Raw genomic sequence first — 18,969 nt, 5'->3', positions numbered from 1 at the left:
TGTTTGGGGAGCCACCACCAACAGGTTCCTGTCAATAGAGGGCAGAACGAGGCTCTGGGAACAAGGCCTTTTAGGGTGGGGTGACAAGCAAGGGTCCGGATCCGTGGAGCCTAGTCGTGGAGCTGGCAAACAAACCTCCTGCTCTGACTGGCAGCAGCCAGCAAGGCTTAATAAGCTGGGGGAGGGCTGCTTTATTAAAGAGAGCTCGTACTGTCGTTGCTGCGCGGTGCCATTGTTTATTTTGCGGCAAGCTGCACCGAGGAGCCTATTGCACCGAATTGACGGCATATTCCGAAAGAAGAAAAGGAAAATAATAATAACAGCAACTAACATTTAGTGGGAGGCTCTCATTTCGCTTGGAAGATGTCGTATTATTTTCCACGTAAAAGAAATACTGATTGCCATTCCTGAACTTGCGAGCTGAACAAGCAATAGTAGCTACCGTGTAAAACAATTGCAGGGACATTTACAGCCTTCTGAAAGCGTCTGTTTCTCAGAAACGAAGACGCCGACGGCAATTTATTCACATGCTTAAATGTTTCTACTCTGCCAGATTGCACAAGGAAGTCGAAGAGACGTTCCTAAAAAGGAATTGTTTCTTAGGACGACACTCTGCATAGATGCAGAGTTGGGTTTGGAAAGGAGAGGTGCTGGGGTTCAAAAATATGCTCAGCAACAGAAGGGCACCTGGGGAAGGGGGCATGGCTGGCTTGGGACAAGTTACTAGCCCTCAACGTTGCTGTGCGAATGGTCCGACTCACTTCCGAAGCTGGAAGATATTGTGGAGTGGCTGGCTTGGCTCTGGAGGGTGCCGGAAGGACTCGGCGAGGACTCATCATCCGTGTCGTCACTGTCGAAGGGGACCAGTTCTCGGTTGGTGCTGTCCACGGGGTCCGAGAGCTCCAGGGAAGACCCGGAAATGGAGATATGCAAGCACTGCTGGGGCCCAGACTCGTCCATCGACGTGTGAACCGGTTCTGAGGAAGGGCTGGCCAGAGATTCGGGGCGCTCCCTGGGTGCAGAGGTGGGAAGATAATAATAATAATAATATAATAATAATTTATTATTTATGCCCCGCCCATCTGGCTGGGTTTCCCCAGCCACTCTGGGCAGCTTCCAACGAAGTACAGTGGTGCCTCGCAAGACAAAATTAATTCGTTCCGCGAGTTTTGTCGTCTTGCGATTTTTTTCGTCTTGCGAAGCACGGTGTCGGGAAAGTTTTGGAAAAGCTTCAAAAATCACCAAAGTCTTTAAAAACCTCAAAAAAGGCTACCACACCCGTTCCATGAGTTGCTCCTCGAAGTCAAGTCGCAACTGTATTAACGGTGTTAAGAAAAAGGAAACAAACTTGCAAGACATTTCCGTCTTGCGAAGCAAGCCCATAGGGAAAATCGTCTTGCGAAGCAACTCAAAAAACCAAAAACCCTTTCGCCTTGCGAGTTTTTTGTCTTGCAAGGCATTCGTCTTGCGAGGTACCACTGTATTAAAATACAGTGGTCTGGAAAAAATGTTGAAATATACATTTAGTAAGAAACCAGAGGCATTTCTTCTTGGTCTGGAATTGCCCAAGAAAGATGTTAGCTTGTTTTTGTATGCCACAACTGCAGCTAGAATTTTGTTAGCTAAGAAGTGGAAAACACAAGAAGTCCCAACAGTGGAGGAATGGCAGATGAAGATGATGGAGTTTTCGGAGCTAGCCGACCTGACCGGAAGAATCCGCGACCAGAAGGAGGAGGACTACCAGGAGGAATGGATGAAATACAAAGACTATTTAGTTAAACATGCTAAGATAACTTAATTGGAAAAACTTGCGAATACCAGGCAGGCTTAGGATTTAAATATGTGATGTTATAGAATAATATGTTTAAAGTTAAAATGAAAAGAAAGAATGATGTTAAATGATTAAGTTAATTTTATGAGAAACTTGGTTTTGGAAAAACTGTTACAATGATATATACTGAAACTCAGCCAGGGGGATTTGAGGAAGTCACCTAACAATGTTACTAAGATTGGATTAAGTACAGTTAAGATTTATGTTTGTTTGTTTGTTTAAAAATTCTGGAAAATCAATAATTTTTTTAAAAAAATAAATAAAATAAAATACAGTGGTCTGTTAAACATTAACAGCTTCCCTAAACAGGGCTGCCTTCAGATGTCTTCTAAACGTCTGGTAGTTGTTGTTCTCTTTGACATCTCATGGGAGGGTGTTCCACAGGGTGGGCGCCACCACCGAGAAGGCCCTCTGCCTGGTTCCCTATAACCTGGCTCCTCGCAGGGAGGGAACCGCCAGAAGGCCCTCGGAGCTGGACCTCAGTGTCCGGGCTGAACAATGGGGGTGGAGACGTGAAGAGAACAAAAAGGCATGGGAAAAAGATAAACAGAGAAGCTGCATCTCTGCACTGAGCAGCAAAACATGAGCTGCCAGGATGGAAGCCTAAGAGGGGACAAAAACTGCAGAAGGTGGGGATTTGCTGCTTTCAGGAACCAGGAAGCACAGAACTAAATGCCCTTTAATAGAATCATAGAACTGCAGAGTTGGAAGGGACCCATGGGGGTCATCTAGTCCAACCCCCTAAAACGCAGGGATCATTTCCTGGGTCCTGGACATCTCCCCCCCCCCAACACATTTCCAAAGGTGCCAGAACTACTAAAACTCCTCTGCCTATTTTAACACCCAAGAGGGTCTGTAGGAAAGGACATGATCTTTCAGATATTCAAAGCACAGGTTCTGACCCCACTGTGTTGGACTAGGTCCTGGGAGAGCAGGGTTCGAATCCCTGCTCAGCCGTGGAGTTCATTGGGTGACCTTGGGCCAATCACAGCTTCTCAACCTAATCTATCTGCTCCATAGGGTTGCTGTTATTGCTGTAAAGATAAAACAGGGAGGAGATGTACGCTGGCTGCCTTGATCTCCTTGTAGGAAAGGCAGGATAGAAATGCAATAAACAGACAATAAATAAATTCTAATTCAGCCGTTTCCTGCAGGACACATCTCCCTGGCTTCCAGCCACGTTGTGATGGCCTGGGATTCGGACTCGGAGGCTGAACCTGAGGGATCCCAGCCTGCACAGGACTCCCCGCCTCCAGGACCAGCTGAGCCGGGGCTGGGGCTTGAGCCTGAAGGGTCCTCACCTGTGCTGGATCCTCAGGTGCAGGCACCAGCTGAGTCTGCTCTGGCTCCTGAGGTGATGGAGGACCCATTGCCTGCAGGTGCTCCACTCTCAGCCCCGTCAGGGGAAGCTGAGGTTGCCTCTGGGTCCGGTAACCCTCCAGCCACTCCTGAGCTGCAGAGGCTCAGGGCAGAGAGGCGGAGGGAACTAAGTTCCCGCAGAAGGAGTGCTCGCCTCCAGGCCAGGAGAGGCAAGCCGCCCTACGCCTCGGGGCAGATAAAAGCTAGTCCGCCCAGTCCCAGGTTGCGGGAGCAACATTGTTGGGAGCCTGTTCCTGCCTAGACCCTGTCCTGCTCTTCTGCCAGAGTTCCTGACCTCACCCGACTCCCTGCCTTAGACCCCGCTTCAGCCTTGATGGACAGCCTCCATACCACACCCTTGACCTCGGACTGGACTCGGACCTCGCCGCACGGTTAGCCCTCGAGACCAGCACACACGTTTATCTGACAGAAGCAGGTTCTGGATCCCCCAAAAGCTTACAAGCCAGGCCTTCTCAACCAGAAGTTCTTGGACTACAACTCCCATCATCCCTGACCACTGGTCCTGTTAGCTAGGGGTGATGGGAGTTGTAGTTTTAACAACACCTTTGGAACCAAGGTCGAGAAAGGCTGGCTTACGCATGAACAAATGTTCCAGTTACAGATAGGTAGCCGTGTTGGTCTGCCATAGTCAAAATAAAAAAATTCCTTCCAGTAGCACCTTAAAGACCAACTATGTTAGTTCTTGGTATGAGCTTTCGTGTGCATGCACACTTCTTCAGATACCACTGATACTATCTGAAGAAGTGTGCATGCACACGAAAGCTCATACCAAGAACTAACTTAGTTGGTCTTTAAGGTGCTACTGGAAGGAATTTTTTTATATGAACAAATATGTTCGCTTTCCAGGGGCCACGAAATTCTTTGCTGCCACAGAAGTTCTAAAAGTGAAACTACCCACAAGAAAGTCCTTTTCTGGTGACTTCCTTACCGGAAGCTTCGCTTGAGGCCCGGCACAGAGGCGATGCAGAGGATCCTGGCAGAACAGACGGCGATGCAGGCCTCGACGATAGGCTCCTTTTTGACGCTGAGGAGGCAGACCTGCCCGACGTAACCGTCGCTGTTGCACACCCAGACCTCGTAGGCGTTCTCCGGGTTGCTGTGGCTGGGTGAGGCGCAGGAGAACTGCCGGAGAAGGGACAAAAAAACCAGGTTGCTTTTGAAACGGGCCCTAAACCTTGTATAGAGGGGGATTTCATTACTCTTCCATTTTGCTGCAATCAAAACTCTTGCTGCTGCCGTCGCATATAAAAAGATAAAAAGATTGGATCCAAAAGCTGACAGAATATGCCGAATTAGATGGTCTATCAGAAAAAAATAAAGAATAAATCAAAACAGGAATTTGTTTCAAAATGGGAGGTTTTCAAAGAATATCTGAAAAATAAATATGGTAGTTTAAATTCTGCTGCAGCATTCGAGGAACTTCAGCAATAGTTGCAAGGTAGACATAAGAAATTAGATTTATTAAGAATAAGTTTAATTATGATAAAAGTGGGTATTGGCAATAAGTAATATGAAATTGAAATATGGAATATGGAATAGACGGGAGGTTGTGTCTTTAGTGTTAAGACCAATATATGTTTTATTGTTTGCTAAGAAAATTATGTGTCTATGGTTATTCTTGTGTGTAATTTGGTATTTGTGGGTTTTTTTCTTGTTGTATCAATAAAAATTAAATAAATAAATAAATAAATAAAATAAAAAATAAAACAGGCCCTAAAAAGCACTCACCGGCATGGGCCCACCCGAAAATGCATTCTCCAGAACCAGTAATTTATTGGTGACAAGAGTCTTTAATGGAGGTGCAGTAGAATTAAATGAACAGGACTGGGGTGCACTGGGGGTTTCTTTCCTTAGCAGTAAGCAGGTGGAATTATTTTATTTATTTACTTTTTCAAAGGACCTTTTTATTTATAAGAGGGAATGCTTGGTGGGTAATGACTCTTACCTTGGCTGGGACGAACGAAGCTCCACTTTCTGTGAAAATTTCTCCAAATAATATCCTCCAAAAATACAGGTTCGAACAGAGCTTTTGCTTACAAAGAGGACCATGAATGCCTGAAAGTGAAGCGCTGCTCAGAGCTCAAGTCTTTAACAACCAGCTCCAGCAAGCCAATTTTTAAGATTTTAGGTAGAGGCGCTTTTGACTCATCAGTGGCAAAGGTCTTCATTCAAAGTGCAGTAGAGTTAAATGAACTGCACTAAGGTGCACTGGGACGTGGGTGGCGCTGTGGGTTAAACCACAGAGCCTAGGACTTGCCGATCAGAAGGTCGGCAGTTTGAATCCCCGCGACTCTGCAACCCCAGAGTCGGTCACGATTGGACATAATGGTCAGTGGTCCCTTTACCTTTACCTTTAAGGTACACTGAGGGTTTGTGTTTTCTAAACAATCAGCAAATTGAACTATAGTTTCAGACAGTTATAATATGGAAACGGTAGCAACAAACAACAGATGAACTGTGTGAATTCGGTTTGCAAAGCTCAGACCTACCTGCATTCCACTCCTTGTTTTCATGATGGGAATCGCCTTCAGGAATTCAGGATCCAGGCAGTTTTTGTAGGAAGCTGGTTACGAAAAGGAAAACAAACAAACCTGTAGCGCGGCCCAATTTGCGGCGTAATCCGCCGCAGCTCTGTGGAGTCACGATAACGAACAGCCGTCTTGAATCTATCTACCCTGCTTCTAAAATCTGACCGTTCCCCGGTTCTCGCCTCTAAGGCTCCACAGCCACTGGCTGAGCTGCTGTGATGTCACAGCATGTTCGCAAACATTTCAGCTGCCCACGCTATTTGCCAGCAGCAGTTTGCAAACAGTGCTGTTCCTGCGGTGGAAACAAGCGGTCAATTTGACTGGGGATAAAACCTTGCAGCTTGTTCATCAGTGCTGCAGAAGCACCTACAGAGAGGGGGGGCTGTTAGGGGGAAAAACCCCACACCTATTTATGCTCCAGATCAGCCCCTCCATATAGAGGAAGAGGCAAGACAGAGTATGTCTTGGGTTGAACTCTTGGTTGGGGGAGGAGCATGATAGCACATTTTTTTGGCCAACCTCTCTCATCAGAGCTACTTCTAAGGGCCTAAAGAAGCAGATGAGGAAGACAACTTGGACAGAGGCTCTATGAGTTCAGACTGCACTCAAGTGACTGGGTGTCCCCCCCCAAAAATATAAATCCACGCACACAGGAAGCTAGCATGTCAGGGAGACAGACTTTAGCTTCATACTGACACACTAGTTTTCTATGTGCAGGAACAGGCCATTGAGAAGGTCTGAGAAGTGCTCTTTGCAAACTGAGGCCAAACATTATGAGCTTTATTAACTGCATTACGTGTGTGGCTGCTCCGTAACAAGAGTCCTCGGCCCAGTATACCTGAAGGAGCGTCTCCACCCCCATCGTTCTGCCCGGACACTGAGGTCCAGCGCCGAGGGCCTTCTGGCGGTTCCCTCATTGCGAGAAGCAAAGCTACAGGGAACCAGGCAGAGGGCCTTCTCGGTGGTGGCGCCCGCCCTGTAGAACACCCTCCCATCAGATAAAGAGATAAACAACTACCTGGCATTCAAAAGACATCTGAAGGCAGCCCTGTTCAGGGAAGTTTTTAATGTATGACATATTAGTGTATTTTTGGTATTTGTGGAAGCCGCCCAGAGTGGCTGGGGAAACCCAGCCAGATGGGCGGGGTACAAATAAATAATAATAATAATAATAATAATAATAATAATAATAATAATAATAATTATCTGGGCGCCTTACAAAGCGCTCCCTACCCCAAAACATTAAAACAGTGTAAAGCAGTAAAAAAACACCCTACAATATCAAAAAACAAAACCCCAAAACACTCAAGACAAGGACCTAGTTTCTTCTTGGTGTCCTCAAAGGCTTGCTCAAAGCTATGGCGTGCGTCTGGGTTGGGGAACTCAAAGATGTAGGACTCCGTGCCGTCCGCCTTCGTTGCCGTGAGTTCCATTTTGTTGGGCGGGAAAGACTGGGCGAAGGAAAGGGACTGCTTCTCCGCCAATTCGCGGTGGATGGCGGCCATCAGGTCCTTGATAACGTCGTCCAGGCTCTGAGAGTGAGCGAACACAAATGTCAGCATTAGCTGGGAGAACACCATGGACTCTGTGGAATAAAATTCTGCGGCACCAAGTTCCTAGTCCATCTTATGCAGTCGCAACAGCCCACAAGCCTTTAAGGGCAACCTTTAGCAGTCGGTCCCTTCCCTTTCCCGCCCCGGCCACAGTGATCCATGTGACGGTCACCTCCAGGCTTGACTACTGTAATTCGCTCTACGCGGGGCTGCCCTTGAAGCTGTCCCAGAAACTCCAGCGGGTGCAGAATGCTGCAGCGAGGCTCCTCACGGGGTCTCTGCCATGGGAGCATATTCACCCAGTGCTTTTCCAGCTGCACTGGCTCCCGGTGGAGTACAGGGTCAGGTTCAAGGTGCTGGTTTTGACCTTTAAAGCCCTTCACGGCCTAGGACCCTCATACCTACGGGACCACCTCACCTGGTATGCCCCATGGAGAGCCTCAAGGTCCATAAATAGCAACACCCTAGAGGTCCCTAAGGAAGTCAGATTAGCCTTAGCCAGAGCAGGGCCTTTTCAACACTGGCTCCGGCCTGGTGGAACGCTCTGTCTCATGAGACCAGGGCCCTGCAGGATCTGATTTCTTTCTGCAGGGCCTGTAAGACAGAGTTGTTCCACCTGGCCTTTGGCTTGGAGCCAATTTGATTCCCTCCCCCTCTTTCTTTTTTTCTTTTCCTTTCTCCTCCTGCGATGAGGCTACATTTTAATATTTTAATGTTTCCTTATTTTAATGCTGTATTTTAATTTTGTTTTTAAGTTGTAATTATTCAACTTGTTTTTATTATTGCTTGTTAGCCGCCCTGAGCCCAGCCTTGGCTGGGGAGGGCGGGGTATAAATAAAAATTATTATTATTATTATTATTATTATTATTATTATTATTATTATTATTATTATTATTATTATTATCATCATCAACCGGGTTGGTATCAGAGCTTTGATTTCCAAGCTCCACATTTAGAGGTGACCCAACTGGAAGCCATCAAGGACAGGGCCTTTTCGGTGGAGGCACCACAGATGTGGAATTCTCTCCCCAGGGTGAGCTGACTAAAATCTTTCTGATTTTAGAAGGTTACTGATTTATTCTTTCTCTCTGGAACACATTTGTGGAGGTTTAAATGCTGATTCCTTTTTGGTTTGTGACTTTTAGAGTTGGTATATTTTAATCTTTAAATGGCACACATAAATAACCTTTATTTGTGTATGCTGCTACTGCGGCCCGTGTTTTGTTAGACCCCAAATGGAAAACGAGCGAGGTCCCAACCAAAGAAGAATGGCCATTTAAGTTGACAGACTATGCGAAGCTTGCAGACTTAACATATTGAATAAGAGAAGAAGAACATACGTTTAGAGAGGATTGAAAAATGTTTCTTGAATATATGGGGGGGGGATCATGTACACCTGAAAACGTGGGCAGCATTAAGATAAATTTAACAGTGTAAATAAGTTTTGATGGATGTAATAATGGAATACTGGAAAACTGGGGGAGGCAGTGGAAGACAGGAGTGCCTGGCGTGCTCTGGTCCAGGGGGTCACGAAGAGTCGGACACGACTAAACGACAACAGCAACAATGGAATACTGAATGGTATAGTTTACGTAAAATATGCTGGGATATATGATATGAAAAATGAACCATGGAAAGAGAAGACGTCATTGATATTTTAAGGTTTTTTAAATGAATATTTTCAATTATGAAACAGAAAATTTAATAACACACGTACGCATACACTGTGTATATATATATATATATAGAGAGAGAGAGAAATGGAAGCTATTCTGATGGTCTCGTTAGAGATAATTGGAACTAAAAATGGCCTAGGACCCTTGTCCCTACAGGACCGTCTCTCCTGGTATGTCCCGCGGAGGACATTAAGGTCTTCAAACAAAAACATCTGGGAGATCCCGGGCCACAGGGAGGTTAGGCTGGCCTCAACCAGAGCCAGGGCTTTTTTGGTCGTGGCCCCGATCTGGTGGAACGCTCTGTCATAAGAGACTAGGGCCCTGTGGGACTTGACATCTTTCCGCAGAGCATGCAAGACAGAGCTGTTCCACCAGGCCTTTGGCCAAGGCACAGTCTGACCCCCTCCTTCTGTAATTCTCATAGAACTCTAGCCCAATGGTTGCCATTAATTTGATTTTGAATTGATTTTAGAATGTATTTTAATTAATTGACTGTGATTTTATGTAAATTGTGCTATTTTTACTGTTGTTATCCGCTCTGAGCCCGGCTTTGGCTGGGGAGGGCGGGATATAAATAAATTATTATTATTATTATTATTATTATTATTATTATTATTATTATTATTATTATTATTATTCAAAATGCCTGTATTTGCCCCGCCAACCTCGATGGTTCTCACCTGATGGGGGAAGCTGAGGGTCTCTGAAAGCTTGCTAACTTGGCCAAGGGTGCTGAGGTCTTCATCCAGGCGGGAGATGGCTTTCTGGATGCTCTCGCGATTGGGCGACTGAGAAGCCCCTGGAGACGGACAGAAATCACACATCACACCGCGTTTGTCTCAGGCAAGGAGGCTGGAGATTTAAGCCAGCTGCGTTTCTCAGTATCTAGGGCTTGTTCTGACATAACACGAAACACTGACTTTATATAGCACCATTTGGAGGTTTAAAAATGCGGCGATTAAGAGGCAAGCGGTTAGGCCACTAGAAAAACCAGCGGCAATACTCCTTACATTTCTGTATTTGTTGCATCAGTTATGCTAGGGATACCCTTCACTTTAAATTGGCGAACCCTAATTTAAAGTGGGCATGAGGTTGTGGCAAGCAAACTGTGTGTTTCTAAAGGTTGTGGTTGCCGTTCCCAATTGACGATCACGAGCCACACGGCACCAACTTGATATAGAAGCTGCAGCTCGCGCAAAACTCTGCTGCATCCCTCAGTTTTCGAACGTAATCCGTTCTGGAAGACCGTTCGAGTTCTGAGACGTTCGGAAACAGAAAACCAATACGGAAGCCTCAATATGGAAAACTGCTTTTTGAAATGCATGGCACGTCCTACGTCTGAAAAGTGTTCAAAAACTGAAGCATTTACTTCCAGGTTTACGGCATTCAAAACCGAAACATTTGTCAACAGAGACGTTCGAAAACCGAGGTACTGCTGTTCAAAATGTTCCATCAGCTGCCAATGCCGCTGAGCTACATTCAAGGTTTCCTCTTAAGCCTCCCCGCAAACATATTAATTTTATTTCTGCAGCTTTAAATCCCTGTAGGTTCGTACGTTTCAATACTGTTTTATTGTCTGCATTGTGTTTTATAGATTCCTGTTTCTGAACGACGCTTGGGTATCCTCTGGACGCAGAGATGTTTATGCATTCTGAAAGGGAACAACACCGAAAGCAACAGACCTTTCACAATGTCCAGGTCTTCCAGCGGAAATTTCCAGAGCAATTTGTACTTGCTGGCTGTGTCGATCACACTGGCTGCTGTGTAACTGCAAAGAAAAATCACGCAACACTAAGAACGGGAGCAGTACTGACTACAACCACTAAGTGGCCTTGTTGGCCTATTTTAGAGACGAACACCTTCCATTTAGATCTGAAGTCTTATTTCTTCCCTTGATCAAGATGCTAAGCTTGTGGGCAGGGCCCAGTCAATTTTCTAACTTATGTGCAAAACCTAGATTTCTGAGATGCCTCCAATATAAGGCACACTTGACTGCCAGTTGTGCATTCTTGGCTGAGATCATAGCTGTCAACCGTCCCTTATTTGGCGGGAAACTCCCTTATCCCAACGCTGTTTCCCGCTGCTGTCCTGGATTGATGATGTCCCTTAAATTTCCCGGGTTTCATGCTTGCCCGGCTCGGGAGGGAAGCAGCGGCTCGGGGTCCTCTGCCTCGAGAGAGCGCGTACGTGAGCTGCCGCGTCTCCGCCTCTCCCTTTTTCCCCTCAGGGGCACGTCATGAGGAGACAGGTGGCGGCGGGCGGGCAGCAGCGCCTCTCTTGTGAGACTTCCGCCGCGCTGCCAGAGGAAGCCGGAGGCGGCTGAGGAGGCAGACTGAGGGAGGAGGAAGAGGAGGGGATGGGGAGGGACGCAGAAGGGCGGCGCTTCAGCGGCCACCGCGGCACCGAAACCGCCTCATGCCGGGCTCGCAAGCGAGAGTCTCTCTTCCTCCCTCCCTCTCTCTCGAGCGGGAAAGGGCCGATGGAACTCCTCGCACCAGGATGACGGCAACCCCGACGAGAATAAGCTAAGCAAAATCCCTTATTTGGGCTGCTGATCCCTTATTTTCAAGGCTGCTGGTCCCTTATTTTCAAATCTGTAAGTTGACAGCTATGGCTGAGATGGACCCTATTTTTTATTATTTTTATTTCTGCTGCATTTCAAGTGTACGCAATTCTATACTAGAGGTGGGGCCTTTCCCAGCCGTTGAGCTGGATCCTGAAGTTCCCGATGGGGAACTCCGAAGAACAGCCAACCTCTGCTGAAATCAGGACTCGAACTCAGCACTGACCGTGTGACAGAATTCCCAATGGAGAACTCCATGCTAATTTATTAATTTATCCCAGCTGCCGTGGGGCTACCAGGCACCCCCGGTTATGCCACAGTGGTTATTCACTGGCAGCCACATCTCTGGCTAACTCACCCCTGACATCAGGTGTGGGGCAGGCAGGCGTGGTTTGGGCCCGCGCCTTATGGACAGAAATGGTCCCCGTGGGAGCTGAGAAACAGTCTGGCTCCTGCTAAGATGCCTGTCCTTTGCAATTACCATATTTTTCGCTCCATAAGACACGCTTTTTTCTACCTAAAAAGTAAGGGGAAATGTCTGTGCATCTTATGGAGCGAATGTGTAGTCCCTGGAGCCGAATTGCCCAGGGGCAAAAAGCAGATCATGTTTTGGTTTTTTTTGAAAGAGGGAGGTAGGTGTTGAAACAAAGCCGCTCGCTGTCTTGGCTTCTTTGCTCTTTGGGGCGGGGGGGGGGGGATAATATTTTTTCCCCTTGATTTCTCCCTCTAAAAACTAGGTGCGTCCTGTGGTCTGGTGTGTCCTATGAAGCGAAAAATACGGTATATCCTCTCCTGCCTCCCTGAACATTCCCACAGACACCCGTGACTCTTCATCAGCAGACTCCTCTTGGCTTTCCTCCTCTCCTGCTTCTGCCTCTAATTCTGGCCGCCTCTCTGCCATAGAATCTCCCCGCTCACTAAGCCCTGTTCCCTCTCCATCTTCCAACGCTTCCTCTTCCTGGTCTTCTCCCTCTGACCACTCATCATTGTCCCACCACCAATCACCGGGATCTGAGCCTTCTTCCCTTAGGGGTTCCCTAGCTGGTCCCCCCCCAGTCCATCGCAGACATGTCCCTCGAGCCGTCAATCGCACAGCAACTTCCGGTGGGCTTTGGGGGTCGGTCACTTACAGGCTCATGGAGCTTCGCCGCAAGGACCCGGACTTGCGTTTCAGGGTGGTGCAGACGAGCAGGTCCGTGAAGAGGAAAAGCGAGCGGTCCTTCTTCCCACCCACGGCCTTCTGCAACAAGACATAGGAGAGGTCAGGCTGGGACAGCTCAGTCGGTCGAGCAAGAGACTCTTATAATCTCAGGGTTGTGGGTTCGAGTCCCACATTGGGCGAAAGAGTGGCTTAGGGCCCTCGTTTTTACAGGACTACCTCTCCTGGTATGCCCCGCAGAGGACTTTAAGGTCCATGAATAACCATAGTTTAGAGGTCCCGGGCCCAGAGAACATGGAAACACCATTTACCTTCCCACTGCAGTGGTACCTATTTATCTACTTGCACTGGCATGATTTCGAACTGCTAGGTTGGCAGGACCTGGGGCAGAGCAACGGGAGCTCACCCCGTCGTGGAGATTCGAACCGTCGACCTTCTAATCGGCAAGCCCAAGAGGCTCAGTGGTTTAGACCACAGCGCCACCCGCGTCCCTAAATTTCATTGTAAACCGCTTTGAGGCGGGTTTTTTTCTTTAGCAATCAAGTGGCATGTAACTTTTATGAAATGAAACAAACAAAAAAGGGTACCGCCTCTCCTTCCCTTATGCTCCCACGTTACTTTCTCCCTTGGCAAAGCCACCATTTTACTTGCATCGCAGGAAAGGGTCTCTTTGTGAATATTCTATATCTGAGCCCTTTGTTTTGCTCCTGGATATTCTATGGGATCATGGTAATCGTCATTTGTGGGAAGGGGGTGATTGGTTGTGTTTTGCTTTTGCTCTTGTTTTTATTGTGTATTTTGTGCTTATATCTTGCATTTTTACGCTGCAAACTGCCTTGAGATCTTTGGCTGAAAAGCTGTATGCTGCTATTATTACACAGGGACACAAAATTTTTGTTGCATTGACACCTGCAGTTGTTCTAACCTAATTTTGACGTGCTGATTTCATATCTGAAGTTGGTTTTGTTCTGAAAGCTCTAGGTTTTTTTTACAATTCATGTTTTTCACTTTTCACCATAATCTTTGTTTTTCACAATGCAAGAATTCAATATTTTATTAAACACACAGCCACTGTAGTACAATATGAGGATAAATGTAAGTGACTTATATAGCACTGAACATGACACGCGTAGCATTGAAAATGACATGTATATCTATTTACAGTTGGAGGTATGGAAAAAAATGCATTCCCTTGGGATAAGTATACTGGGGAACAATCCCCCCCCCCATTTTCTGTTGCATGAGATTTTTCAACTGTTCTTGTATGTTCTTTAAACGCTGATTTCAAATCTGAAATCAATTTTCGTGTACGTGCTATAGTTATCTTTCAATTTCCGACTTTTGCCGATATGTCATATTTACACTGTGGATAAGTGGACACTGACACGTTGATCTACCCTAACCACATGGTAATTACTGTTTTGCAAACTTAATTTTTCTTAATTTTTATAGTGTTTTAACCTAAATATTTGTATTTTTCAGATCGGACCATGGCTTCTTCAAGTAGACAAAAATGTCATGCAACAGAAAATGGAAAAAAAAAAAATTGTTTGCCAGTGTTGTTGTTGTTATTACAGTGGTGCCTCGCAAGACGAAAAGAATCTGTTCTGTGATTCTCTTCGTCTAGCGGTTTTTTCGTCTTGCGAAGCAAGCCCATTGAAGGATTAGCGGATTAGCGCTTTTAGCGGCTTATCTGCTGATCGGATCAGCTGATAAGCGGCTTAGCGGCTTAGAAAAAGGGGGGGGGGAGGAAAAAAACCCCGCAGGAACTCGCAAAACATTGTCATCTTGCGAAGCAAGCCCATAGGAGATTCGTTTTGCGAAGCAGCTCAAAAACGGAAAACTCTTTCGTCTAGCGAGTCTTCCGTCTTGCGAGGCATTCGTCTTGCGGGGCTCCACTGTATTAGCAGCTCAGCGCGGAGAGAAGTGGCAGCAAAACAATGGCCCCTGGCAACTCTTACCGGGAAAGCAGCTATGTGGTGAGGGGGGCAAGGCAGATAAGACATGCCTCCCCTTCTGCCCCGAATTAACTGTCACCCCCAAACCCAGCGGGGAGACCCCAACACGGCCCCCTTGCACAATATTTGATTCCCGGCCGTCAGAGAGGCAGCGGCAGTTCATTACTCGGTTGCATAATAAACCTAACCCCAACCACCACAGGGAACAGAGAAATAAAACTACGCACACTTTTAATTCCACCCAAAATATGCGTGGGCCTTGCTAAGATATTGCGCACTAAAGCACCGCAGCTATCCCCATTTTTAATTTAATTCATCCCGAATTAATAGCGATTTTACTACCCTCTCCCCGAACTGCAGCTTCACGAAATAAAAAGGCAGTTTGGGCTGGCTTGCCGAGGGAACGCAATCCTTCCTTTTTGCATTTTTTTGATTGGATGCTTTCTGTATGCCGCCTTCGCTCTGCAGATAATGGCTGAATAACCCCCTCAAATCTTAAAAAGCAGAGACATCACCTTGCCAACAAAGGTCCGTATAGTTAAAGCTATGGTTTTCCCAGTAGTGATGCATGGAAGTGAGAGCTGGACCATAAAGAAGGCTGATCGCCGAAGAATGGATGCTTTTGAATTCTGGTGCTGGAGGAGACTCTTGAGAGTCCCATGGACTGCAAGAAGATCAAACCGATCCATTCTGAAGGAAATCAGCCCTGAGTGCTCACTGGAAGGACAGATCCTGAAGCTGAGGCTCCAATACTTTGGCCACCTCATGAGAAGAGAAGACTCCCTGGAAAAGACCCTGATGCTGGGAAAGATGGAGGGCACAAGGAGAAGGGGACGACAGAGGACGAGGTGGTTGGACAGTGTTCTCGAAGCTACCAGCGTGAATTTGACCAAACTGCGGGAGGCAGTGGAAGACAGGAGTGCCTGGCGTGCTCTGGTCCAGGGGGTCACGAAGAGTCGGACATGACTAAACGACTAAACAACAACAACTACCCCCTCAAATTTAGTTATACAGTGACAGGATGCTGGGTGAGTCGCGAGGCTGGGGCGGCAGCAGACACGACTGGCTCTTCGCGGCCACGCTGCCATCCGACATGATCTGCAAGGCCTTTTGTGCAGAAGGGGGCCTGTTTATTTGGATTCCCAGCTCCCGGGGTTGGCATGGCAACGCAGGGTGCCACACGCTCGGCTGGGGGAATTTTGATTGTTATCTCCCCCTCACAGCACCGGGAGCCGGGGGGGAAATGTTCTGCAGTGTGGTGGGGGGGGGGAGAAAGGAGGGAGGTTGCTTCTGTCTAAAAAGCAAACCCCAAAAGTCTTGGGGAGTCCCAAGGCAGCTGAAATATTTACATTTACAGCCTAAATTCTGCAAAAGCACAAGGCTGGGGGGGGGGGGGAACAAGCTGGAGACTGAGATACGAGATAACGAATTCGGTTCCCTGAGAACCTCTGTTTTTATATTTAGATATAGGGACGCGGGTGGCGCTGTGGTCTAAACCACTGAGGCTCTTGGGCTTGCCAATCAGAAGGTCAGTGGTTCGAATCCCCGCGACGGGGTGAGCTCTCGTTGCTCGGTCCCTGCTCCTGCCAACCTAGCAGTTCAAAAGCACACCAGTGCAAGTAGATAAATAGGTACCGCTGCAGCAGGAAGGTAAACGGTGCTTCCATGCGCTGCTCTGGTTCGCCAGAAGTGGCTTAGTCATGCTGGCCACATGATCCGGAAGCTGTCTGCGGACAAAGGCCTATAGAGCAAGATGAGTGCGCAACCCCAGAGTCGTTCGCAACTGGTCAGGGGTACGTTTACCTTTTTATATTTAGATATATCTTATTAAATTTCCAGAGATTTCTCCTAAGCATTCCAATACGTAAAAGATTTTTCTTCTGTCTCGTCGACTTCCCACCCCATTTTCCATTTTCTTTTACTCCTCCCCCTTGCTGCACCCTATCTTCCCTCTATTATATCATAACATTAATACAATAACCTCTAATTCCTTCTGCTGCTCCTAGTTCAAATCCTGCTCACGAATTCATCCTACCCTAGTAATTCTTTAAATAGTTCTAAAAAAGGCTTCCATTCTTCCATAAAGCAATCATCATTAAGTTCTCGTATTTTAACTGATTTAACTGTTTCAGCATTTTTGTGCATAACAGATCCTCGCTGCTGTAGTTACATACATAAATAACTTAACCATCTTTTTGGAACTTCTGTACCCATAATCTCTAGAAGAAAAGTTTCAGTTTTCCTTTTTTCCTTTTTTAAAAAGTATAATCACTTTAAACATCTTTTTTATCTCATCATACATCATTTCCCAAAATTCCCTCGCTTTCTTGCAAGTCCACCACATATGAAAGAACCATCTATCAGTGGTGTCCAAACTTTTTTCAAAGAGGGCCAGATTTGATGAAGTGAACATGCGTGAGGGCCGACCAGAGTTGTTTACACTTCCAGCAGTCATTGCGTAGACCCTCCCAAACAAAACGATGAAAAATATGCAACATTCGTTAAAGAAGCTGACTACGACTTGCAAAATAAGACAGATTACGGAGGGTTCTCTTACCATTTCCACTAACATCTCCTGGCGCAAGAATCTCCTCAGCGGGGCCTGGAGCTGGGGAGACACAAGGAATCAGAGCGATTTAGGGATGTCGCCAAACGCCCAAGGGGGATCTTAACACTGACTTCTCAATCGTGACAGTGTGGAGAAGCAAAATACCGTATTTTTCGCCCCATAGGACGCACTTCCCCCCCTCCAAAAATGAAGGGGAAATGTTTGTGCGTCCTATGGGGCGAATGCAGGCTTTCGCTGAAGCCTGGAGAGCGAGAGGCATTGGTGCGCACCGACCTCTCTCCCTCTCCAGGCTTCAGGAAGCTATCCGCAAGCATTGCAAGCCATGCAGGAGTTCCCGCGGGCTCACAAGGCTTGCGGGCAGCAGCCTGCAGCCCAAAGCACAGGGAGCCCTCCGGAGGGCTCCCCGTGCTTCGGGCGAATGTCTGCAAGCCTCGCGGGCCTGGCAGCAGGTCCCGCCGGTCGTGCGAGGCTTGGGGCGGCAGCCTGCCGCCCGAAGCATGGGGAGCCCTCCGGAGGGCTCCCTGTGCTTTGGGCGAGTGTCCGCAAGCCTTGCGCGCCCGGTGGGAAGTCCCGCCGGGCACGCGAGGCTTGGGGCGGCAGCTTGCTCCCCGTGCTTTGGGCGGGTGTGCGCCAGGCTTGGGGCGGCAGCCGCGGATGGGGGGGGGGAAATAATTTTTTTTATTCATCCCCCCCCAAAAAAACGAGGTGCGTCCTATGGGCCGGTGCGCCCTATAGGACGAAAAATACGGTAATATTAATAATTATTTATTATTTATACTCCACCTATCTGGCTGGGTTTCCCCAGCCACTCTGGGTGGCTCCCAACAGATTAAAAACACAATAAAACATCAAACATTAAAAACTTCCCTAAACAGGGCTGCCTACAGAAGTCTTCTAAAAGTCAGATAGTTGTTTATTTCCTTGACATCTGATGGGAGGGTGTTCCACAGGGCGGGCGCCACCACTGAGAAGGCCCTCTGCCTGGTTCCCTGTAACTTGGCTTCTCGTAGCAAGGGAACCGCTAGAAGGCCCTCGGCGCTGGACCTCAGTGTCCGGGCAGAACGATGGGGGTGGAGACGCTCCTTCAGATATACTGGACCGAGGCCGTTTAGGGCTTTCAAGGTCAGCACCAACACTTTGAATTGTGCTCGGAAAAGTACTGGGAGCCAATGCAGGTCTTTCAAGACTGGTGTTATGTGGTCTTGGCGGCCGCTCCCAGTCACCAGTCTAGCTGCCGCATTCTGGATTAGTTGTAGTTTCCGAGTCACCTTCAAAGGCAGCCCCACATAGAGCGCATTGCAGTAGTCCAAGAGGGAGATAACCAGAGGATTCACCACTCTGGCGAGACAGACTGCGGGCATGGAGGGTCTCAGCCGTAGTACCAAATGGAGCTGGTAGACAGCTGCCCTGGACACAAAATAGATAGCCCCCCGAACAAGCCCCACCCCTGTGGCTTGCAGGTCCCCGGCATGCATGTAGTCAGAGCAGTCGGCAGTGGTTATTCCAGCCAAATGTCCCCATAAAATTATTCCCGAGGGAGATTATGAATGGCATTAACCAACATCAGTTTTCCCATCAGGCTTAGGGATTATGGCGACCTGACTTTAGCACGGGGAAAGGTGGGACAGCCGTGCCGCTTCTAGATGCCACCCCTCCCCAAACCGCCCCACCTCCAGTGATAATTCCAACTGGCCATTATGGGAATGTATAAAAGCTCTTATTTTTTAATCCCCTTTCCATTTCATATTACG

At 47.5% G+C, this 18,969-nt stretch overlaps 1 protein-coding gene across 1 annotated transcript in view; it reads right to left on the bottom strand.

The window, feature by feature from the left end:
- Window positions 1–18,969, bottom strand: part of ARHGEF17 (Rho guanine nucleotide exchange factor 17) — a 197,123-nt gene that overhangs the window by 26,783 nt on the left and 151,371 nt on the right. The window contains exons 7-14 of the mRNA XM_081197266.1: window positions 17,207–17,257; window positions 12,663–12,772; window positions 10,652–10,737; window positions 9,650–9,768; window positions 7,058–7,271; window positions 5,701–5,774; window positions 4,140–4,333; window positions 762–1,012 (exon numbers count right to left, since the gene is read on the bottom strand). Coding sequence (XP_081053392.1) covers window positions 762–1,012; window positions 4,140–4,333; window positions 5,701–5,774; window positions 7,058–7,271; window positions 9,650–9,768; window positions 10,652–10,737; window positions 12,663–12,772; window positions 17,207–17,257 — 1,099 coding nt within the window. The remainder of the gene's footprint in view (window positions 1–761; window positions 1,013–4,139; window positions 4,334–5,700; window positions 5,775–7,057; window positions 7,272–9,649; window positions 9,769–10,651; window positions 10,738–12,662; window positions 12,773–17,206; window positions 17,258–18,969) is intronic.

The sequence above is a fragment of the Podarcis bocagei genome, assembly GCF_964188305.1.
Source record: "Podarcis bocagei genome assembly, chromosome: 6".
NCBI classification, from domain to species: Eukaryota; Metazoa; Chordata; class Lepidosauria; order Squamata; family Lacertidae; genus Podarcis; species Podarcis bocagei.
Note: the sequence above shows the minus strand (reverse complement) of the source record. Positions and strands in the feature narration are given on the sequence as shown.